General features: G+C 54.0%; 6 protein-coding genes across 6 annotated transcripts; 2 read left to right on the top strand and 4 right to left on the bottom strand.

The window, feature by feature from the left end:
- Window positions 1-296: 296 nt before the first annotated feature.
- On the bottom strand, window positions 297-1,760 carry BBK36DRAFT_1120061 (amidase-like protein; the record flags this gene model as incomplete). The annotated part of the gene is made up of 3 exons (XM_024890653.1): window positions 297-1,261; window positions 1,335-1,436; window positions 1,502-1,760. The coding sequence occupies 3 exons, from the start codon at window positions 1,758-1,760 to the stop codon at window positions 297-299; spliced, it is 1,326 nt and encodes a 441-aa protein (XP_024749018.1).
- Window positions 1,761-6,422: 4,662 nt separating this feature from the next.
- Window positions 6,423-7,577, top strand: BBK36DRAFT_1120236 (alpha/beta-hydrolase; the record flags this gene model as incomplete). The annotated part of the gene is made up of 3 exons (XM_024890677.1): window positions 6,423-6,590; window positions 6,672-6,843; window positions 6,934-7,577. The coding sequence occupies 3 exons, from the start codon at window positions 6,423-6,425 to the stop codon at window positions 7,575-7,577; spliced, it is 984 nt and encodes a 327-aa protein (XP_024749017.1).
- Window positions 7,578-7,932: 355 nt separating this feature from the next.
- On the bottom strand, window positions 7,933-10,428 carry BBK36DRAFT_1120828 (hypothetical protein; the record flags this gene model as incomplete). Its single annotated transcript, XM_024890746.1, has 4 exons — window positions 7,933-8,653; window positions 8,742-9,200; window positions 9,274-9,906; window positions 9,998-10,428. The coding sequence occupies 4 exons, from the start codon at window positions 10,426-10,428 to the stop codon at window positions 7,933-7,935; spliced, it is 2,244 nt and encodes a 747-aa protein (XP_024749016.1).
- Window positions 10,429-11,627: 1,199 nt separating this feature from the next.
- BBK36DRAFT_169073 (3-ketoacyl-CoA thiolase-like protein) lies at window positions 11,628-13,263 on the bottom strand (the record flags this gene model as incomplete). The annotated part of the gene is made up of 4 exons (XM_024897817.1): window positions 13,081-13,263; window positions 12,960-13,047; window positions 12,692-12,872; window positions 11,628-12,627 (listed from the first exon to the last, which is right to left on the bottom strand). The coding sequence occupies exons 2-4, from the start codon at window positions 13,022-13,024 to the stop codon at window positions 11,629-11,631; spliced, it is 1,245 nt and encodes a 414-aa protein (XP_024749015.1). The 5' UTR covers window positions 13,025-13,047; window positions 13,081-13,263.
- A 5,235-nt stretch (window positions 13,264-18,498) lies between these two features.
- Window positions 18,499-20,119, bottom strand: BBK36DRAFT_1141643 (hypothetical protein; the record flags this gene model as incomplete). The annotated part of the gene is made up of 6 exons (XM_024893468.1): window positions 18,499-18,510; window positions 18,568-18,777; window positions 18,964-19,137; window positions 19,197-19,354; window positions 19,406-19,433; window positions 20,033-20,119. The coding sequence occupies 6 exons, from the start codon at window positions 20,117-20,119 to the stop codon at window positions 18,499-18,501; spliced, it is 669 nt and encodes a 222-aa protein (XP_024749014.1).
- A 759-nt stretch (window positions 20,120-20,878) lies between these two features.
- BBK36DRAFT_1135541 (transmembrane amino acid transporter) lies at window positions 20,879-23,053 on the top strand (the record flags this gene model as incomplete). The annotated part of the gene is made up of 2 exons (XM_024892677.1): window positions 20,879-22,483; window positions 22,545-23,053. The coding sequence occupies exons 1-2, from the start codon at window positions 21,148-21,150 to the stop codon at window positions 23,048-23,050; spliced, it is 1,842 nt and encodes a 613-aa protein (XP_024749013.1). The 5' UTR covers window positions 20,879-21,147.
- Between the last annotated feature and the right edge of the window lie 134 nt (window positions 23,054-23,187).

Below are 23,187 nucleotides of genomic sequence, written 5' to 3'. Positions count from 1 at the left end.
TGTAGGTAGTCGTCGTCCTTGTCCATGGGCACTGGAAGCGGGTATGGACAGGTTGTCTGGAAGAGGCCCTCATACTGAATGACTAGAGTTTACGAACAACCTTTATCTGATATGGTCCAACGCTTGATATTATTCATGCATCAATCGTCACTCTGGAGTATCATTGGTACAATTTGTACAATATATTTTAATTGACTGCTTTCAAACAGAATGTAACATGATTTATGTAACAGATGGGTATACCCTCCTTGTAGCCCGTTTATTGCCAACATGGGTATCAACCAAACATATCTTATTTACAACCTTCTCTTCCATCCGCCCTCCGCCTCAAATAACTTACCCACCTCCTTCGCCACCTTGAGCAGATGCCGGTCGCGATACCGCCCAGCCACGAGCGAAACGCCAATCGGCATCCCGGTGAGCCCCTGAAAGCCTGGAATGTTCACTACCGGCGTGTGGAGCGCTGACCAGCCCGAGCAAAACGCCGCGTCGCCCGTCCACTCGAGCCCCTCGGGAGCCTCGTCAACAGCGCTGGGTGTGAGGATGGCGGTGTATCGCCCCGCAATCTCGTCAATCTTGGGCCGAAGGGCGGCGATGCCGTCAAGGGCTTTAAGCTGCTCGCGGTGGTCGTACCCAGCCTTTCGCTCGACGTAGCCTACCAGCTGCGGAGAGAGCTGGTCTTTGGCAGTGCGGTACTCTGGGAGGAAGTACGTCTCTCCCTCCGTCTGCAGGACGACATTGTGCCAGCGAGGCAGGTTGTCGAACTCTGCCGGCAGATCAATCTCGTCCACCTCTGCACCATGAGCGCGCAGGATGTCGACAGCGCGAGCAATCGCGTTGCGCGTCCCCTCTCCTGCGATGGGCCAGACGACCGTTTTGCAAAGGGCAAAGCGCGCGCCTTTGATGCCGTTGAAATGGCTCGGCTCGTCATCACGCAGCGCGAATGCATCAGATACAAGGTCCAGATCGTCAACGCCGCGTGCAAAAATGCCAATCGTGTCCAGCATCAATGAGGAAATCTTCAACCCTTCACGGGAAACAGCGTTCCAGGTGGGCTTGAAGGAATAGATGCCGTTGAAAGAGCCCGGGCGGATGGTGGATCCGCCGGTCTGGGTGCCGAGTGCGACCGGAGCCTGCAGGTCTCCAACGGCCGCCCCGGAGCCGGATGAGGAACCGCCCGGGGTGCGGGACGGGTTGTGCGGGTTACGTGTCGAGGCTGGCCCCGTATAGGAGGCCGCAAACTCGGCCGTCGTTGTTTTCCCTGAAGTCAGAGAAGCAAAGGGTGTCAGCGACAAACGTCAGACCAAGCAAGCCGGAAGGGATGGTACACTAACCAAGAAACAGGACGCCGGCGTGGCGGAGGAGGATAATGGATGCCGCGTCGAGTTTTGGAAAGTCATTCTTATAGATTGGCGAGTTATGGGCCGTGGGCATATCTGGAGGCGCCCAACATTAGCTTACCCCTGTGTCACTTATGACAAGCAGCAGCGAGACGGCGTACCCTTTGTGTAAATGACATCCTTGACCGCAATGGGCATTCCATGCAATGGCCCTCGATCCTTCATAGGCACCTTGTCTAACGCCTTTGCTTGCTGCAAGATGTAATCTTTATCGAGATAGGTCCACGCCCCGACGTCGGCATCGCGCACATCGATGCGCCGCAGCAATGAGCGCGCATAGCTTTCAATTGTCAGCTCGCCAGCACGAATCTTGGCCAAGGCTTCGGCGGCCGTGAGTGCGTATGCGTCGTCACTGCCCATATTGTCTCGTATAAAAGCCCTCCGAACCCTCCTGGGAAGAAATGCAAGTAGACACTCCAGCTTGGCGGTTTATAAGCGCACCGGGGGTTAGTTCTTTTATAAAGACGTCTGGGCGTCCTGGACTCCTGGTCAACCAGGGCGTCGTTTGCTAATCGGCTTGTACAAGGATGCCTGTCAGCTGTACCTGAACCAGGTCTGCCACCACCCTGATTGCGTCGCAACCGCGGCTATTATTGGCTGGTCCGAGCTGGGATTCGCCTGATGAGGCAATCCAAGGGACTGGCAGGCGAGATCAGCGAGGAGCAATATGTTGCCCGGGCGATTCACAAATGCACCTTGAATTTCAGGAACTGGAAAGTCAGGATGCAGAGCACGCGGAACTTTGCTCCTCCGTGAGAAGCAGTCGAGATGATGCGCCTTAGTTTGGTCCACACGAACTAGAGCACGGAGTGAGCAAAAAAGACTGCACAGGGTTAGCAGAGAGGGGGTTTAGACTGGGCATGGCATGGAACAAGTTGGTACATGTCCTGTTCGGCGAGTAGTGGGCTGACCTACCAAAGATAGAGGATAAAACCCTGGACACTCTCTCTCGATCTCGTTTGGTTTGCAAGATGACCCTCTTGAAAGCTGCAGAACACGAAAGCCCGTGATCATCAGGGGGGCCATCTTGTATATATACCCAAGGGCCAAGGGTCCGGGATATCTGGCGTATAGGCTCATTAGGCATAGGACGCCGTCGATGGGCGAAAGCTGGACGAGAAAACTTTGTGTAACGCGGCATGGGCGCCTCGGATCCGACCCGCCACGCAACAGCCGCAAAAAAGCAATTCTAGATGCCCCCTTTGCTCCGCGTGCTCTGCGTTGACGCTTCGCCCAAGGTTCGGTCTTTGGGAGCTGTCCGTTTGTGTGACAGGGCCGAACCCGGCCCCTCTTTATCACACCTGCGATATTTCAGTCTGCCCATGCCATCTCATCAGCATAATACCCACTCTTGCCAGGTCAGGTTCGCAGTTGTCAGGATCGAGACGTGTACGAAGCGCTCGGTAGGGCCTGCAGGATATCTGCTAACCCTGCTGCTCGTGACCCAAACTATGCAGGGAATTCGCAGCGTGTAAGCGAGCAGGCCCAGCGGCGGCAGTTGCAAGCGTGGTGGTACGCCGGAGCGCCGGTGAAGCAGCTGACAGCGTCACAGTCGACAGCTGTGCCGGCCAGGCTGAAGAGCGGCTGCTGGGGGCGACACGGCAGGATGCTACCAGGCGGTAGGGAGTAGTGCTTCAAACATAGGTTGGTAGGCAAGCTGGGTGCTCTCGCATGCCTGCCTGTCAGCGCCGTCTCGGGCTGCATGGCGTGCTAGCGTGCAGCCGGTCAAGCAAGCAGGCAGGGGGAGAAGTTGACATTGGGCTGAAATCCTGGCCTCAGATAGAGCTGCAAATTGGTGGGGGACTGGCGTCGGATCGTGCCCAGGGGCTGCCTGGCCTCGACACGTGGACCGGTCTCTCTCTGGCCTCGTAGCCATGCAGTGCCGTACAGTGCGTTGCTGTACGAAATCAGCATGCATGCATGTTCCTGTGCGTGTGATGGAGTATCATCGAGCGCAGGCCGGTAGAAGGGCTGCCTCTGATCGGCCTCGATCCCATCATGGCCAGCCCAGCGCGGGTGGAGATGGTGCCGGCGTAGCGAGGAGCCCCGCTGGTGCTGGCGACGGCCGAAGTGGTTGACAGGATCCGACAGAGATGTTTGGTAATGCCAGGGTCAAGCAGCGTCTTGGGCACAATCTCGGAGGGCGAAGAGGATAACGATCGATGAAAGATCAGATAAAGACGAGATGAAGTTGAGAAAAGGTGGTGAGCTATCAGCACGGGGCACCGACAGCTTCGGGAAGGCGGAGAGCGATAGGACGGCAGAACCGGTGGCACATACATTTGACGTTGAGTCTCTCTCCTCCAACATCAACTCACCCTTTGGTAGCTTATTGCCTTGAAATCCACATTACCAATTGAGGATCCAGGCTTCTCTCCGCTGTGCCAATATGCTCCGGTCCGGCCACTGCGGTCATTTCTGATATCCCGGCTACCCAGGTCTGGGGTTCTCAGGTATGCACGGATCGATCTCCGCCAAATGTGGTCACGTTTCAGCCCCACGACCTCATACAGGTCTTACAGACTCGAGCTGACGGGCAATTCCCACATTACACACAGCTGTTGTGGCTTTACTTTGGTTTCACGCCTGTCACCTTTCAAGCGCAGCAAGCGGTACTGCATGTGAGCATACACAGATGTACGATACATTACACGTGTGGCACTTGATGCGAACTCGCCAGTATGCTGTACGAAAGCTGAGTACAAGACAGTAAGCAGGGTGAAAAGCATCGCCAGCTGATCACGAGATGCCAGAAAGCAAGGAAAGACGCTGAACTGCGGCAACTGGGAAGAAAGGACGTGGCTGAATGGATAGTCGGCACAGTGATGTTGCATACCAATATATGCGTGTCCCAGACGAGCATGAGTCCATACGCCCTGCATACAACATGATGCCGTGGCTTGCTCAACTCACAACTTCAGTAGGTCACAATCAGACGACAACCAGATCGCTTCGCTCGGACTTGCTCGTACGAACATGTACCGGGATAGTCCGCTGTGATGGCGTCCAGTGGCTGCCTGAGAGCGGCAATCCCGAGTGAGCCTCCAGATCGACGACAAATGCACGAATCAGCCCAGAAGCACCTCATCCAGGCCTTTTTGGGGCTATCGGTGACCAGGCTGTACGCATGCAAACACTTCCTCTTCAACCTCATATGGTTGGGGATGCGAATCGGAACTGATATGACTGGCTTACAGTCCCGAGAGGCGCCGCCCCCCTGCGGACGCCAAGGGGTCAACTCACAGCTTCACAAATCAAATCGAGGCATTCATTAATCGTGTGCAGATTGCCGCCTGCTGGATTCTCCCAACAGATGCTGACAAGGGGTTAAGACGGAATAGTCATGCCCAAGCTGGCTACGATGCCTGTACGTACATGTCATGTCCTCTTGCTCGTTTGTCATTGTGAAGCTGCCAGGGTCTTCGGCGACCCAATAACCCGGAATTGCTTTTGCTTTTGCTTTTTTTGCTTTGCTCGTTTTGTTCACCAATACGACACAAACGACCCGCTGCCGCCCATGTTCGTTCTCCTACAAGGATTCAGGTTTCCAAATCTGTCCTTGTTGTTTCTTTTTCCTCTCCTTGTTAATCTGCTAGTTTGGCGATGATGCCTCGATATGAGATGAACAACACGGACAACATCCCAGCCATGATGTAACTGTGCGCTTTGCGCCCTCCCGATATTAGTTGCTTATTGTGATTCGCCTCCATGGACTGCGCATCCAGACCATCGCCCTGATATTAAAGGGGTCAGCCGAGCTCAACGGATGCAGAAGCGCTGCGGCTATCGTAGGACGGAGACAAAACTCTACCATAGATCCAGTCAATCTACATCAGCTGCCCATGCAAGGGAGTTTTCTGCCCAAGGAAACAATAGACGGGAAGAACGAACAAGGCTATTGGTTGATTTACCCATAGGATTTACATCACAGGGGAGCACCATGACTACAACTTGCGTTTGCTTTCCCGCGCGTGGCTTGCAGGATGGATTTTTCTCGGTGAGCAACGTGCATATCGTGGGGGCTGGAAAGTTCGACTTCAGCTGTAAGCTTGACCAACCCTTTTTTCCCAACTCTTTTTGACAGAGAAACATAGAAACAAAATACAGGCAGAGAGAGTCCTTTAGACGCATGAGAGACTTGAGAAAAGAGAGCCCCGGCTTCACAATACAAAGGGACGAAACACCCCAGCAAGATCTGAAATTAGTTGCAGCCCAACTTATAAAAAGCAATGCCAGGATCATCAGTCACATGCCTTGCCTTTTTTGCTTTCTTTCCTCCCTTGAGCATGGGGTTTCACAAACAAAACAAGAAAGAAAAAAAAAAAAGAAATACGGTAGCTTCGATTGTGTTAGTTGTACTAGTACGAAGGAGTCGACAGGGAAGCGTGCCGTGTTCTTCCTTTTTGTGTCTCGTCTCAGCTACTGTATGCGATGACATCTCCAGGGACTTGGAAATGATGGGATCAGCCGCACCTAGGAAACAAAAACTCCCTGGCTATGTTGCATGACCCCCACGAGTCAAAATCAAAACTTTGAATATGAAATAAAAACTTCATTGCTTATGTATTTTCATTATATGGGCACAAGTTGAATGGTACACAGTCATATCGGACTTTAGCAACAACCGCCTTTCGTCCTTCGGACTATAATTCAGACACACCTAAAAACCGCCCCTCATAATCACAGACTCGGACAAACTCCCAACAGTGCTTACGGTCATGACGCGACAAGGTAGAAAGTCACTTTCAAAGAGACAAGTTTAAGCGTATGCTTGCGCGTCCAAGCTGTCTTTAGAACAAGCTGCCAGGAAGTCAGTTGTCCGAAAGGCGTTACCGTGTATGAGAAGGGCGTTGTCTAGGGGTTTAGGATAGTAATCGTCTAAACCCCGCGCGGGGCGTTTAAACCTCCGTATAACATCCGTTGTAATACAGATTCACGATGGCTCTTGTTCGTTCACTTTTTGAATTACACTCTCGAATTGGAAACGCATTTTGAGACGAAGATTCGATTGAAACCCTCAAAATGGTTATCCGTAAAATCACCCAAGAATACGCCAACCACGGCATCCCCCTACAATGCGACATCTACACCCAAGACGACGGCCCCAAAGACGTTCCCGTCTTTCTGTACTTCCACCCAGGAGGTCTCGTCGATGGGAACCGTGATCTCATTGCGCCCTGGCTCGTCCAGGTGCGAAATACCCAACACGCCCGGAAAAAGAAGCATACTTCTTTTTTTCTTGTTTCTTAGTTGACAGAAGGGAATCAATAGGTCTGCCATCAGCGCAAATGGCCTCTCATCTCCCCAAGTTACCGCCTCCTCCCACAAGCCCGCGGACAAGGCCTCCTCGAAGACGCCTCAGCAGCATATGCCTTTGCGCAGAACTGGAACACGCAACAAGCCAGTTCCAAGAGGAAAATCATTGTCGGAGGCGCCAGCGGCGGTGCGTTCTTTTTTCAAAATTAAGCCCCCCCCCCCCCCCAATTCTTCACATATATCAAAGCTGACGCCATTGATATAATGAAACGAAAAGGCTTCTTCATGGCTGCTCTCATCGCCCACCACTGCCACCCCAAACCCCTCGCCCTCTTCTCCATCCAAGGCATAAACACCTTTCGCCATCGCTTCTTCAACTCCTCCACCCTCATCCCCGACGAAGAGATTTCACACGCGTCAATGGCAAAGTACATTGCCGGTCCGGTCCAGGTCGGCAACATGAAGCCCGACGAATCGACCTTTGTCCTCGATAAACTCACCCCCGAAGGCGCAAAGAACCCAGACTTTACTCCCCCCAAGGCTCCGGAAAACACGGCTTCTGACGAGAGCAGCTACCGGGGTATGCTCTACGACTACTACACGTTCAACAATTCATTCGTGGATCTGGTTGGAGACGTCGACCCGGGGTATCAATGGGCGAAGCAGCCCGACGCAAGAGACAGAGTCGCGGAGTGGCCCCAGACAATCATCTTCCATGGCAACAACGATCCCGACGTCGAGCTCAGGGTGAGCGAGGACATGCGCGACTGCCTGGGCGAGGACAAGGTCACGCTGATTGTCGCCGACGGCCAGCCTCACTTATATGAGCTGGAAAGGTTCATCGAGGATGACGCTCCAGGGATGGACGCCGTGAGGCAGGCCGTGGCCAGGCTGGACGAGATCGTGGCCTCGTCGACATGACGCTGATGGTGGGACATCATCACTGCAGACTGTTTCGGCACGCTGTGCATCCAACATGGAATAATAGTATCATAAGCAAACACCTGGATATCTTGTTAAACTGCGTAGCTGCTATCGTATCAAATACACCTTGGTCACGTCCCACACTGTAGGTCTAGGTTTATACATCCATGTTCCCGCCCCGTTGCAATGCATGACCGCTATGTAAAAGCAAAAGCGAAAGTAAAGAAAAGAAGAAGACAAAAGGGGGTTGGAGAACAGGAGGAAACGCCGAAAATTACATCGCTGTCGTGCACAACCTCGTCGTAGCTCATCCAAAGTTCGTTTCGACTCACCTCGCGGCAGTCGTTCAATTTTACTGCGTCATTACGCTGTCCTCATACTCGGTGAGCCGCAGTGCCTCCCCGACATCGTTCACAAAATGCCTCTCGCCGCACAGGTCGACGATGCCGCTCCTGTCCATGAGCTTCCACACAAGGTGATCTCGGTGGTGTGGTGCGCGGGAGAAGAAAACTCGAACGCCGCGTTCACGGTAGTCGCGTACAATCTCTTCGAGCACCTGTGTGCCGGAGCCGTCCATGGAAGTCACTCCATGGATGTCAAAGATGACGTTGCGGTTCGAGTCCTGACTGCGAATACGCGGCAGGGCGGGATGTGCTCGGGACGTGCCGTAGAACTCGAGTCGCCGAAGTCGCGCCTTGAGCTCGCCAGTATTGGCAAAGGTCAACGGTTCCGGAATCTTGACGATGAGACACCCCTCAATGAACTCGATCCTCGAGTTGAGGGATTCCGGGTTTTCGAAGCGGTTGGTGCCGGGAACACGGCCGAGGATCTGGATGCGGGGGCGAGTGCTGTGCTTGATAACCATGAGCAGAGAGATTCCCACACCCAGAGCCATGCCTAGCGTCAGAGAGTAGAAGATGGTGGAGAGGAAGATGACTGCCATGAGACCCAGTTCGGTCCATCCGCGAACGCGGAGGAAGAATGAGATGTCGTGGGGCGCCTCTTCTATCAGCGACCACGCCACAACCGAAATCATTGCGCACAGAACAGGTTTCTGCGCGCAATTGGTTAGCCTATCGTCACTCAATGGGGCACTGCGGGTGGCTTACCGGCAAGAAGTAAAAGTAGGGAAGCAGAAACAAGACGGACAGCAACGACAACAGACTCAGGAAAATAGAGCTCATCGGCGTCTTCGCGCCAGTCGTCTTGTTCACCTTGCTTCGTCCGTAGCCGCCAAAGGCCGGCAAGGCCATGAACATGCCGCCCACCAGGTTGGCGGCGCCGAGCGCAATCATCTCGCGGTTTGCGCTGAGTTCGATGCCGGGGATCGAGCTTCCGCCCAGACTCTTGGCCGCAACCGATGATTCGAAGAAGCCGAGCATGGCAATGAGAAAAGAAGTCGACATGGCCGTGCGGATGTGCTGCATGTGGGCGAGCTGGAAAGGCCAGCGGAACTCAAAGATGCCTCCCGAAGCAGCTTTGACGGCTCCCAGGACCTCGACGCCCTTGTCTTCCCAGTCAAGCTGCCAGCACAAAATGGCCGAAACGACAACGACGAGGAATCGATCGGGGAAGTAGGCAACTCCAGGAAAACGCTTTTCCAGACGGCGCTTGAGCTCGCTAGAAGAGGTCAGCCATCGTCACACTCGCCAATGACAGTATTTTTGCTCGCCTGATCAGCCAGATAACTTACCGAAATATCATAATGGTGACGAAGCTGACACCCGCCACAGCAAACGTCAGCTTGTGAGTTGCACCAACATTGTTGAAGATGAATCCAATCTTGTCGACGCTGCTTCCATGGTTCACACCCTGTTCCTCCGCCAGGGCAGCAAGCCCCAGCTCGGGAATCAGCTGGTCTACGGCAATGACAAAGCCAATGGCCGAGATGAAGCCTCTCAGGAAGGGCCTGCTCAACACGCTGTCCAAGAAGCCCAATCTGGCCAGGCCAGCAATCAGAACAATGGCACCAGCCATGCCGCTCACCACGCCGCAGATCTGGGCATGCAGAACGTCGTTGTCCTCTGAGCCCTCGCCTCCGTTGTCGACGCTGGTTTTCACCACGGTGCCGACGAGAAGGGATCCAGCTGCCTCGGGGCCAATAACCATTTGCGGGGCGGATCCTAGCAACGCATAGATGAAGGGGTTGAAAATGAAGCCGTAGAGACCGTAGATAGGCGGGACATGCGCCAGATTGGACGCCAGCGAGAGCGCCATCGGGAGGTAAAACGAAGCCATGGTCACGGCCGCAATGAAGTCGCCCTTTAGATACGACAGCTTGTACTGCTGGATCCAGTTTAGGCACGGAATGTAGTATGCCAGGTACCTGTCCGCGAGGTCAGTTTCTCGAGCTGCCATGTGCGTCTAGTCGACAATAACCGGCACATCAGATGCTGACGGGCAAGAGGTAGGCTCACATGAAGGGTGTATCTCGAAAGCCCGCCTGCTCAGCAAGCTCGCTGCTATGTCGAATCTTGCTGGTGCGCATTCTCCTCGAGAGCCACATCTTCCAATCATCACTCCCCGTGAGTGACGCAAAGAACCCGCCGTTTCTTCCCCTCTCCTCGTTCTCGTCGTCGTTCTCGTCGTCGGTGCTTCCGCCGAAGAGGCCATTGGTGGGTGAACGACCTCGAGGGCTGAACGTGCCGTGTTGCTCCGACTGGCTGTCGCGTATCAAGGGCGTCGACTCGCCCACGGCCGTGATGGACGGGTAGGCATCGCTGCTGGTGCTGTCGCCGCTGCCTGGACGGCTGGGCGGCGTATGGCTCTGTCGAAGGGTGCTCGGCTGCAGAGGGCGGTGGTCTTTGGACGAGTCCGCGCGGGTCAGCGGCGGCGGAGGTCCCGACATGTTGGCGCAGTCACGTCGTTCGGCGCATGCGAGACTAATCGGCGATTGACTGCTGCGACTGGCTGTATCGATCGGAATGTTGTCGAGGTGTTGTTCAGAGGTGAGTCGTCCCGTTGAAGCACCAGCGCCGAACCCGAGCTTCCACCGCTTCCAAGCTTTCAAGAACTAGGAGGAGAGCCGGCCGCCGCCAAATGATTGCATAGACGCCGAGCTTTACAGCGTTCTACCTCGTCCTTCAGTTCTTTGCTGCCAGCCAAAAGATGGCCGGTATCTTGCAAAATGGCAGGGGGTAAACGAGGGAGGAGGAAGAAAATCGCAGAATGATCGGAATGTGAGAAAAGCAGAGAAGAGACAAAAATTGATAATTCAGGCAGAATTGGCCGCCCGTGTGTCAGGGTGCAGATGCCGAAGCCGCGGGTGACATCAGCGGGGATACGGCGGGCACAGCAGTGCGACACAGCGCTGAAGAAGCCCAGACCTGCGCTCCACGGGGCACCTACCGCTCCACTGGAAAGTTGGGGGTGGGCGAATGCGGTGAGGGAGCACCTCAACGTGCAGGGCAGGTCAACCAGGGACGCTGCGATGGAGGCCAATGGGGGGCTGAGGGGGTGAGCACCTGATGCGGACGACAGGGACAGAAGCTGGGGATTGGTCTCATTGTTGCAGGTCCAGTGTCTCTGCTGCCGGTCTTGGTGAGGTGCGTCCAGGACCATGATGTCTTGTGTGCAGAATCTTGAGGTCCCTCGTTTGTTGATTCGAGATAAGATAAGACGGGATCTGATACCAGACCTCGAAACAGCAGCTCTGCATGGCTTCGATATAAGGTACAGAAAGCAATGTTGCAGTTAAATGCCGACATGACTATATGGACACGAGCATCTGGGACTCTTGCCCACGCGATGCATTGCAACTTGCAGCTGACGTTGACCTGCGTTTACTCAACTTCAGGGTAACACAGCACAACACATACGAGTCCGGTTACACGTGCAAGCTCAGCGGCCGAGGCACCACGTTGCCGAGATCCGCGCTGGAGTCGCACACGACGTACTGCATCAAGGGGCAAGCAATCGCAGGGAGCAGATCACTCAGGGACAATCTTGTACATCCTCATGAGTGAGGAAAACAATCATCGCTATCATTTCATATGTACAACAGTAGAAAATCCGGTAACTATACAGAACGACTGCAGTCTCTCATCTCCTACACCTGCTCGTTGACAAACAGACCAGCCATGCCCTGGCCGGTACCAATGCACATGCTCGTGAGCAGCATCTTCTTCTTTGTCCTTCGCAGCTCGCTCAGGCCCGTCACCACCTGTCGGGCACCCGTCGCTCCCAGGGGGTGGCCCAGGGCAATGGCGCCTCCCTTGGGGTTCATCTTGGCCCAATCGAGGCCCAGCTTGTCGCGGCAGTACACGGCCATGGAGGCAAAGGCCTCGTTGACCTCGACCACGTCAATGTCGTTAAGGCTGATGTTGTAGATGGACAGCAGCTTGGGGATGGCGACGCTGGGGCCGATGCCCATGATGCGGGGAGCCACACCGGCCACGGTCGAGCCGACGTACTTGGCCATGATGGGCAGGCCCAGCTTGATGGCCGTCGACCGCTTCATCAGCACAACGGCCGCAGCGCCGTCCGTCACCTGCGAGGCGTTGCCGCCCGTCGTGGTCGGTCCCCACTGGGGGAAAGCAGCCCGGATCTTGGCCAGGCCCTCGGCGGTGGTGCCGGGGCGGATGCCGTCGTCCTTGGTCAGCGTCACCTCCTTCACCTGGCCGTCCTTGTCCTTGACCTGGGTCTTGATGGGCACAATCTCGTCGTCGAACAGGCCTGCCTTCTGGGCCTTCTCAGCTCGCTGGAAACTCTCGGCAGCGTACTTGTCCATGGTGGCTCGGTCGATGCCAAAGTCCTTGCTGACGTTCTCGCTGGTCCAGCCCATAGGCTGCACGGCGTCCTCGGCCTCCTGGCTCTTCTTTAGAACGGCCTCGTCCAGCTCCTCGGTGGGGCGGCCGTTTGTCATGCTCTCGGCGCCCACAGCAATGCCGACCGAAATGGAATCATTGGCGATTGAGTGCGCAATGTCTGCAATGGCCTTGAGGCCGGAGGAGCAGAAGCGGTTGACGGAGTTGGCGCCGGCGGTGTTGGGGAAGCCGGCGGCCAGGGCGGCGGTGCGGATCTTGTAGGCGGCTTGGGCATCGGTCACCTGCAATTACGATCTTCTGTCAGCGAGAAGAACATGGTTGGAATTGACGACGTGGGAAACGTACGTTGCCGAGGGTAATGTCCTCGACGAGAGCAGGGTCAAGACCGCTCCTCTCGCGAACCTTCTCCAGCAGCGCATAGACCATGTACTCCAGGCTCGTGTCCTTGAAGCCGCCCTTCCCGGCCTTGGTCAACGGCGTTCGAGCAGCATATGTGATGACGATGTCGTCGGGGTTCTTAGACTGTCTACACGACGATACGTCTGTCAGCATGTGAACTTGAAGCAAGGCATGTGAAAGGCGCCCCGAGCGCCCCGATTCCGGGCTCCCTCACATGTTGCTCAGCGATGACCCGGGGGCCAAGTGCTTGATGATGGATCCGATTCGCTCGACGGCCATGATGGAATGTGAGGGTATCTGCGAGAGTTTACGAAGAAGAAAGAAGGGACAGAAAGACGGTATCACTATGCAGCAACCAAGAAGTCGCCCCTTGCACAGAATCTGGGGATCCACGAGCTTTATGGCGGAGCGCCGGCCGGGGTTTGTGGGGATGAGCCGAGGCAAACGGCAGCTTACATAACACGTGCCGAGCTCTGGGCAGTGCGGCCCGAGCAGTCAAGTGACGGCGCATTGACTCGGGAATGTTGCTTCACGAGGTTGGATTGCCGGCTGAATAAGTCAAGTTCTGCGGGGAAGCTGATTGCTCTCCATGGATGCCTCGGAACGAATGACTGTCAGAGAGGCGAAAAGCTTTGGTGTCAGATGCCGTGCTGATATCCGATGATGCTTAGTCATCACAGCTTTGCCTGGCCACATTGATACTGTTCAGACGTTCACACAACATTGCGGAAGTCTGAATCGATCAAGGTTCGTTTATTCAGAGTTCAATGCTGTTTAGAGTCGAGTTTGCACGGCATCGTTACCACAAGTACTGTAAAACTGGACTGAATGAGTTGAGGCTATGTGAGCAGGTGCATGCATGGGCTCATAATGTCTACTACTACTACATATATACGTGACACAGTTGTTGACCTAACCTGGATAAGATGAAGTAACACACATGAGATTTCTGCATTTTCTTTGGTATTGTATACTTTACTCAGTGGCTGGCATCATGCTCTCCTAACGTCACTTTGGCACTTACCACGACAGGTATACTTGCAGTGCGATGGCCGGTAAATGCGTTACGAAAGCAAGCAAGCTGCTGTCCTGCATAGAGACGAGTGCGTAGATTCATCCCATTTCCGGTACATTATCAGGTTCTCCAATTATTCCAGGATACCATGGTGACATTGATGTTGTTGTTGATCTGATAAGGACGAGTATCAAGGTCCCTTAATCGAAGGTACCTGGTATCTACGAAGTACGGAGAATAATCGTCTTCTATAAGCGTAGAGTCGAATGGAAAGATGATATCGGACACGACTGTCCAGCAAAGACAGCCAGCCAGCAATGGGAACATAATTAGAGACTCTGCTTTGTTCTAGACGCATGGTAATTCACAGGCTTGTTAATAAAGGGCTGCTCGATTGTTGGGTCAAATGTGTAAATATACCGGTATTGCGAGAACGCAATGAAAGCCAAAGAGAGTACAATATCTGGTAATGCGTGCAATCTCAAATATATGTTCTGATCAGACAGCTCGAAAGTATTCAACAGCCATCATCAAAGTTCAGGAGCGAAGGACTTGACCTAGGGTTCTCGTCAACAAACTACTAGCTGAGGTGTAAGCACTGACGAGGATTGCAACTACTCGACTCGATAACCAAGTGCAAGAGCGAGGTTGAATGACGAGGTTCCAATCCATCGGATACGAAAGGCAGCCGCAGTCCTCAAAATTCAAGTCGCGATTCTCTTGCGAAAATACTCCGGATCGATCATGGCGCCGAGTTTCACACACAATACAACACAGTTTACTCACTATATTCCTACGACGCAAATCCATATTGATCAGCGTCGACAGCTCAGGCTCTGTCAAGATGGGCATCTCGGTTATTGTCTACGATTCCTCCGTGGAAATAGAACGCTGTAACACGCATCGAATGTATATGTTTGAAGAAGACTTGGATGCAGTTCTTACGGCATTAGCAAGGACTATGCGCCTCTTCGCGGATCCAGCGAGAAGGGCCAACCTTGATGACGACAGATGCTTTGGACGTTGGTTGATCAGCCATGAGTCAATGCTACGTCCGTGACGCCCCATGTCCCGAACGTATTGCTCTTGGAGCCTTGCCATTGTTGACCTTTGCTCTGTGTAGGCCCTTTCACGGACACTGGAAGAATAATCTGCCGTTATCCGTACATAAGAGCATGCCTGCACGAAGGGCTTTGCGGTGCGTACTCTACTCATATCCTTGTCCTGTCGCAGAGATCGTCATTGACTGTGGCGGTTGCTAGGCTGCAGAGGTGCGGCTGACCTATGCTCGAAAATTCTCATGACCAACCATTCAGTCATGGTGGGAAATCTCGGCACTGCCTATATCGACATTGGAAATGTCGATTGCATCACGTGCTCGGTCAGGAGGGACCCTGGCGAATCGACGGTAGCCGCTGGTGCTCCAAGCCCTGAGTTCCTGGAGTACAACATCCGCGTGGAGAATGTCTATGACCGTGATGGGGGATATGAGGTGCATACTGTGTATAACGGCGCTGGAGTGGAGGTCCGCGAATGCTCGAATCGCCGAGACGCTGTGAGAGCGAGGGTAGAGAGAGCCAGATTTTAATATTCACAGCCTGTAAGGCTGTTGATGCTGCGCAGCCATGTTGGTTGTTGGGTACTCCAATGTCGGCGTCGGTTTTCAGTGGAAAAATCTATTGTAGTAGTAATTGATAAAATAATAAGCCGGATCACAAAGCGGTTATTTTATGTGAACATACCTGAACTCGATCTCTTGGCTGATGCTGTCCTCATTGACATATTAATTAGGCCTAAGCACGGTAAGTAATACGAAATATAGCCAGCTCTTCACAGAGCGCAAGTATGGATAACGACCGAAAGGCGTGGAGACTTGCCAGTCACAGACGAGCCAAGTGTCTAGGAAAACAATGAGGCTATAAGGAGACGCAATGCAATAGTTCACGGAAAGTTTTGACGAGAAGGAACCGTTTGATGGCGATAGTGCACGAATTGTAAGTGCAATTGCTACCATCTGATTAGCCAGCAGGTAGGAGAAGAGAATATTTGCACTGCATGGCCATGTGCTACTTGAAACGCTATTTGTAAGCTCTGGAAGTATGGAATATGTTGGCCATGTATGGACGGACGACCTGACAGATAGATAGATATACGGACTGACGGCAATGGTCTCTCTCCACACGACTCAACTCAAGTCGCTGCTGCAATGGCCCTTTCGGAATCCATCTATAGACACACTTCTGTGAAAGCCAGGTAGTTTCTCCGAGTGTTCCTACGTCTTAGGTAGGTAATGGCCTTGCTCCAAGGACCCTATTGCTGTTCAGCTCCGTGCCACCAGTCAGTTGCTTAGCATCGAAAAAATGATATCGTCATCGACTTTGGTGAGCATAGATATAGGTTGATATGATAATATCCTGAATGAAGAAGTTTCGAGTGTCTTTATGGATGTTCAGGGATGATCTATCCCTCCTATCAATTCTGCATTAGGAGGCTGATGTAACCATTCCAAGATGTGGTATCCGATCACTCATTTCTGGCGTTGTAATCATCGTATGACCAACCATTTTCATCCTTTCTTTCTCAAATAGGATCGATTAGTGGAAAGGTCCTCGCAGCTTTCATCTTGACTTGGAATTGGAGATCGTATGAGAACTAGACGGGCCGTTTGGTTGCTCAAGAAGGCTGCATGAGTGGGTTCGTGCGTATCAACCCATGAATTCAAGAATATTCTCCAGTGAAATAGGTTGCTCATCACTCGTTTACTAGGCATACTGCCACGTGGTAGTGAGCAGGTCTGCATATCACATCCCTACGGAGTATATCTAACTCCATGGGTGGGCAATCCGTTTACGTCTGTTTCCAGTATCAATCATCTAACAATACCTGTTTCCTTTATCGTGATTCCGTTATGCATGTATCTTGGCTCGGATATTGGTTCCGGATAGCGACGGCGGGGCTGGTTGTTGATCCAATCCGCGGCAAGACGGTTTGACATCTCATCGTAAACCGTTTGACACGGAGACAGTCTGATACCAGAGGCGATGCTCCGTGAGGGATAGGAAAGCGGAAGAGTGGCTCGCCACGTGTGAAATCGCTTCCTTTTTTACTAGGAACTACTGGCGATCTTGGGTTGCTACTACTATCAGCTGGGGCGAAGAACGTGCCTTGCTGAGGCTGGACCCGATCAAGCCTCGCCAGCCGCTTCAGACACCATACTCGTATAAAGTCAAAGTAGATAACCATGGACGGTGCCAAGGTGCCTAGTACTCCAAAAAAACGTGGCAACGGAGCAACGGCATTAAGGAGGGAAAAGAATATCCGACAACTCCTTGGCATACCTCGTTCGACCAACTAGCGACGCAATAACTCGGGCTTATTTTCTCAAATCACCAATGAGCTTATCACAATGACACCACTTTGATGTTCTCGAAAGAAGCCATATCTGCTCTTCAATTTCCGGCCGTAAGCCGTTGGGTTCATTCGGATCCGGAAACCCGTTTCCTTGGGGGCTAAGAAGACTCAGGGGAGCCGCTCTTGGGGGAAAAGTGGCGAGTCCTGAGCGGGCGGTGTCACGACCACCTGATGGAATCCTTTTGGAAGTTCCCGCGGACTCTGGTGGCTTGAAGGCGGACGAAGCCGTGGTTGTGCCTCCAACTAAAAGATTACGTGCATCCGTGTATTCGGGCTTAGTGGACGAGGTCAGAAGTCTGTCTCCGAGCTTGAATCGTTGCACGACTCGCGCAGCTTGCAGCAACAGGTGGCATTTGAAGGGTCTTTTATCCTTTTGCCATATTGAAACATCTTTTAGGAAATGCGACTGCTGTGCTGTTTGACTCTCGTGATTTGCACGCACTCGGAGGTGTTTGGTCGTTGCTACTGCTGCGGACCATTCCCCTCTTAACGGTAGGTGGTACGCAGATATACGAGATGTACGGACGGTACGAGCCATACGAGCCCCAGTGCTTAAACAGAGCATCCCTGGCTTTGCATGATATGGCTGCGCTAGCGAAGACGAGAGGGGGGCCAACCCCTGGCCCAAGTGTCAGAGACAAACGTCCCCGGGCCCGGTCGCCGTTTTAGCACAAAGGCAGAAAGAGGCGTCGAAGCGTGTTAGATAAGACGACGAATGAACGGTCTCATTGGGCCAGACGACAGGCACTGGCGGCTTTGGTGATATCCGGGGAAGTTCTGGAGACGTTTGGGACAAGGGGGGCGTGCGACTAATCGGCTAAGGCGGGAATTTTTTCTCTCCATGTGTGTTAGTCCGAAGGGCCCTTTTCCACAAAATCCACAGCATCACAAAAAGTACCGCTTGTTGAAATCATGGGAGAGGTGGTCTTTGGTGATGGGTGATGGCGCTGCTGCAGCTCTCAACAGGGCTGCAGATGCTGCGAAGAGGGAGGAGAATCTTCTGCCGTATCTGGTTGGAAGACATCTCAACTCCAGGTCCCCGAGATTGAGGTTGTGCCACCCCTTGAAGCAAATGGAAAGATTGTAGAAGCATTTGGGTCTTCTGGCTTTTCTTGACGTTTCATCCGATCACGGTAGATGGCTGCTGGAGGCATCGACAAGTCTCTTGGCAACGCCATCATCGCAGATTCCCGACGCACGAAGACGAACAAGTCCATGGTGTCCAAATCGCCCCCCCACCGCCACCCGGAACGGGTCACCTCACGTTCCTGGATTGGGCATCAGCGCCGCTGGCTCAGCACCCAGTTCGTCTCGTTAAACAAGTCCCTCAGACCTCCAGCTGTTGAGAGGCAGTATCAAGAGAGGGCTGCTGTTAGTAATACTGTATCGTACGTACAAACAACACCCAAGAGTCGGAGCCCGACAAGCCACGCTCCAATAGCGCAACCGCGCGGAGGATTTCGCGCGCAGCGGCAGCAGCTGTGAGCGAAAATGGAAACACAGAGCCGGAGCCAAGGCGGGACGGGCGCCAAGACGGCTGATGGAAGATCGAAGCGCGATACGGCCTTGCAGGAACTTCTGTTTCCATGGAGTGTTGGATGGCGTGCTTGCGCGGCAATATCGGTAGAGGGAGTCGTGACATCACTGGCTGCCTCTGAGCAGGCTGAACCTGTTTGTTTGGCTTCGCCTCTGTGAAGGGATGCTCTGGAATGCAGCCATCTCTCAAGCAGTCGGTTCACTTCGCATCTCTGTTATGAAGATGTTCAACCACAATGTGTAAGAGTAGGCATACTGTATAGTAGTAGTTGAGACTGAGTCCATTGTTGCCGGAGAGCAGCGCTATTAGTTGCGTGAGCGAATGAATGTAGTAGTATATGGGTCTTCGGGGAGATATTGGACGGAGCAGCATGAGCCTTCTGTCACGAGAATGGGTAATGACCATGCGTTCGACAGGGTCCTTTTGCAACTGGAGGGGTCGTTTCCGGAGAGATAGGACCCCTGGGGGGTGTCGCCGGAGACAAGGACCGCCAGCATGGTATGGACGCACGCCGTGGTTGCAGTTGAGGTCAGCTTGATGAGGCCCTGTGCAGAGCAATAAGGCGTCTGGACAAGCAACAAGGGCGCGCTCCAGTGAGGCACGAGGTCGGTCGTATTCCTCATGGACCACGGCTCCCGCCATCCAACTGCAGCAGGTAAAGGTGAGGGAGAGTGTAATAGAGTAGCATCGTGCTTACACTCGTAAGTGGTGTCCTGGATGCTTATCTGCATGCGTGTTCAATATGCGAGCTGCTGTGTTCCTGTTGGCTTTGTGCCTATAAATTATACCTAGTCAGCCATTGATTGTGCTGCTGAAGATGTAGAGAATGTTTGTATACTCGCGATGGAATGCGTGATAGGACATGGTAATTAGGTTTCCATGTCTGCCGCTGTCGCGTGTCAACTCTCGCACAAGCTGTTAAGACGATGCCTCTCCACAGCCGAAAAACAGTTGCAGCGAGTCAGGCCATGTCGTCGCCTCCTCCACTCACGGACCAAAACCAGCCCAGTCTGGCAACTGCGAGTGCTTTGCGCAGGTTCCTCGGTGATATTCGCGGTGTTCTGGCGATGGCTTCATAAGCGCAAGCAAGTGCCCGTCTTCTCCGCAAAAGGCAGCCGGGAATAAGTACGGCCAGCCTCACGTGATTGGCGCGTTGCCTCTAATTAGCCTGGCCCTCCACTGTAACGTCCGCCAAGCCCACTGGAGGCCCAGCCAATCAGCTAATCCAGATCTGCCCTAATCTGTCTGGTGCTATCATTGGAACTTCTTATGGACACTGCCTCGACTCCCCTCCATGCTCATGTAATATTCTACCTGTACTCACCACCCACATTCTCTCTTCTTCCTCACAGTCTCCCATGAGCCTCCAAAAGCTCGGGCCGTCGCTCTTTCGATGCTCTTGCCTGTCCATGTCGAATCAATGGCTCGCCCTGGCTGGGTGGTGCCGCCACTCGACGCCTCACCAGAAGCAGGCTCACACCCCTCCCCTTCAATGATTCGCCGCTCTGCCAATTGCAGGAGCAGGATCCGGCTGTCTGGGCTGCTGTGTTATCAGGCCCGGCATGCGCAAAAGGACCCGACTTATCCGTCCTCGAGCTGCTGCTGGGATGTTGGTTGGGCTAACGAACTGCGAGTCTGCCAGCCGGGGGGCCCTCCATGGATCGGCACGCATGTCCAAAAGAGACACACCTCCATCTCCACACTTGCCCGCCGTATCAAACCACCTTGGTGAGGGAGAGAACTTTTGGTTGTGCCTCCGCGTGTTACCTTGTCGTGTCTCAGTCGTGCTAGGCCAGTGCCCGTCCCCCCATTGTCCACTGCTCGTGATAGCCTCTCTTCCGCCCCTTTCGGCAGGGCCCTCCGGTGGTTGCGGGGGCGGAGCCTCTTGGTGCTTGCTAACACTGCTAGTCGGTGATGCTATGTACGGGCAAGATGTACGGAGGAGGGCATCGCCGAGTTGCCTCTATCTCCTTGCCACCGTCAAGATAGCATAGTCTTTCCCCCCCCCGTGGCAGGCGGTGCGGCTAATCATTGCATTCCCGGGAGGGCTGAAGGATGGACAGAAGTTCGCCAACCCGCCGAACTGAGGCTAGCATTATCTCTCTGGGCCCATTCAAGGCATTGCAAATCGTCGTATCTGATCCTGGAGGTGGAGAGCCCCGGTCCTTGCCTCCCTTGCTCCGTGAGAGACGCTCATGTAGGAGGGTTGCATTCTCATGCCAGTACCCCAGTCTCGTCGATAAAGACCTGCCTCTCCCACGTGTAACCATCGAGGCTCTTGCTTGTCTGAGACCATTCCATTGAGCCCTCTTCACCTCTTATATCCCCCCCTTCTCCCCCCCCAGCACCATCGGTCTTGGTTGTTGTTGTGTCTGTGCTGTCCGGTCTCCTATTCTCTTTCTCTTTCTCTTCCAGGCCCAAGCCGGGTCATCGTCCACCATGGCCAATTACATGCCTACTGGGGGCCTTCAGCCAGTCGCCATCGACCATGACCTGATCAACACCGCTGTTGAGAAGGAGTCCGAGGCGCTGGAGAAGCCCCAGATTACCGAGCGCGTCTGGGGCTTCGCGGCCCGTATCGATCCCACCGTCTCCTTCGAGGAGTACCAGTACTGGGCCAAGATCGAACGTGAGGAGGAAAACCAGGCCAACATCGAGTTCAAGGCCGAGCACGGCCCTCGAACCGTCAAGAGCGTCCTGCTTGGTCGTTTCTCCAAGGGCATCCACCACGAGAACAAGAAGAAGGCCGAGGCGGCCGCTGCCGCCGCTGCTGCCGAGAACAGCGGCAATGTCTCTCCCACAGAGGAGAAGAGCGGCATCGTTGCCGCGGCTCAGAAGAGTGCCAGTCTCCCGACAGAGGCAGAATGGAAGCAGGCTTCTCGTGCCATGAGAACTGCCAGTTGGGGCACCATGTTCTACCTCATCACGACTGATATCCTGGGTTGGTCGTCAACTCCCTTCGTCTTTGCCAGTGTCGGTTTCGGCCCTGGTGTCGCCCTGTACATTGTCTTTGGCGCTGCTGCCGCCTTCTCCGGTTACATCCTGTGGAAAGTCTTCCTTGGCCTCGACTCGTCTCGCTACCCCATGGTCTCGTTCGGTGACACGTACTTTCGCGTGTACGGACCGTTTGCTCGCCACTTCATCAACATCGCCCAGGCCATCCAGCAGTTCATGACCGTCGCCGTGCTGATTCTCGGCAGCGGCACGACCATTGCTCAGCTGGCCAGCGAGAAGATTTGCTTCGTTGCCTGTCTCATCATCTTCATGGTGGTGGGCATGGTCTTTGGCAGCATCCGATCCCTGCAGCGCATCGGCTGGCTCGCCAACTTGTCCGTCTGGATCAACATCGTCTCCTTCATCATCATCATGGTTGCCTGCGCCAACTACCCCATCGACTACTCCGCCGTGACCAGCTCCACGCTGATCAAGACCATCGAGCCCATCAAGCTGTTTGCCGGCCCTCCCCCGGACCAGTACCAGCAGCAGGCTTACGGCTTCGCCGGCCAGTTCAACGGCATCAACCAGATGGTGTACAGCTACGGCGGTGCCCTGCTCTTCATCGCCTTCCTGGCTGAGATGCGCCACCCTTGGGACTTCTGGAAAGGCATGCTCTGCGCCCAGACTTTCATCTGCGTCGTCTACATCTTCTTCGGAGCCTTTGTCTACGGTCATTACGGACAGTACTCTGCTTCCAACATCAACACCGTCATCCAGCCCTTTAGCCTGCAGACGGCGAACAACGTTCTGGGTTTGGTTACCGGAGCCATCGCTTGTCGTAAGTATTCTGTGACTCTCATCAAATACCTACAAGAACAGTATCTAACGTCTTCTCCTAGTCATGTACATGAACGTCGGCATGAAGACTGTCTACGTCGAAGTCTTCCAGGAGATTCTCGGCCTCCCCCCGATCACGACCCGCCGCGGCCGCTGGCTGTGGTACGCCCTGGGCCCCCTCTACTGGGCCCTCGCCTTTGTCGTCGGTGCCGCCGTCCCCAACCTGAACGGCATCTCCGGCATCGTCGGCGCCCTCCTCATCCTCAACTTCACCTACACCTTCCCGGCCTTCCTGTACATTGGCTACCGCGTCAAGGTGGACGCTGCCCTGCCTGGCGAGGGTTTCGACCCCGTGACGCGCGTGACTACCCGCCACGACTCTGGCTGGAAGCGCTGGAAGCGCGGATTCATGGTCAACTGGCACGTCAACATCATGAACATCATCTACTTCCTCGGCGGTCTGGTCTGCTCGGGCATGGGCTCGTGGGCCGCCATTGAGGGTCTCATCCAGATCTTTGGACCCGGAGGTACTGTCGCTACTTCTTTTGGCTGCGCGGCGCCTGTGTAAATATACTTTAATATGCTCGTATATAAATGAGAGCTTAGATACCACTTTATATATTCAATCAAAAGTTTATGATACAGATTGCAACTTCCTACAATCTTCAACTTCTTAGGTCACGCTGAATGAGTTTGAATTTTTGG

Source organism: Trichoderma citrinoviride (genome assembly GCF_003025115.1).
Source record: "Trichoderma citrinoviride strain TUCIM 6016 unplaced genomic scaffold BBK36scaffold_8, whole genome shotgun sequence".
Taxonomy (NCBI): Eukaryota; Fungi; Ascomycota; class Sordariomycetes; order Hypocreales; family Hypocreaceae; genus Trichoderma; species Trichoderma citrinoviride.
Note: the sequence above shows the minus strand (reverse complement) of the source record. Positions and strands in the feature narration are given on the sequence as shown.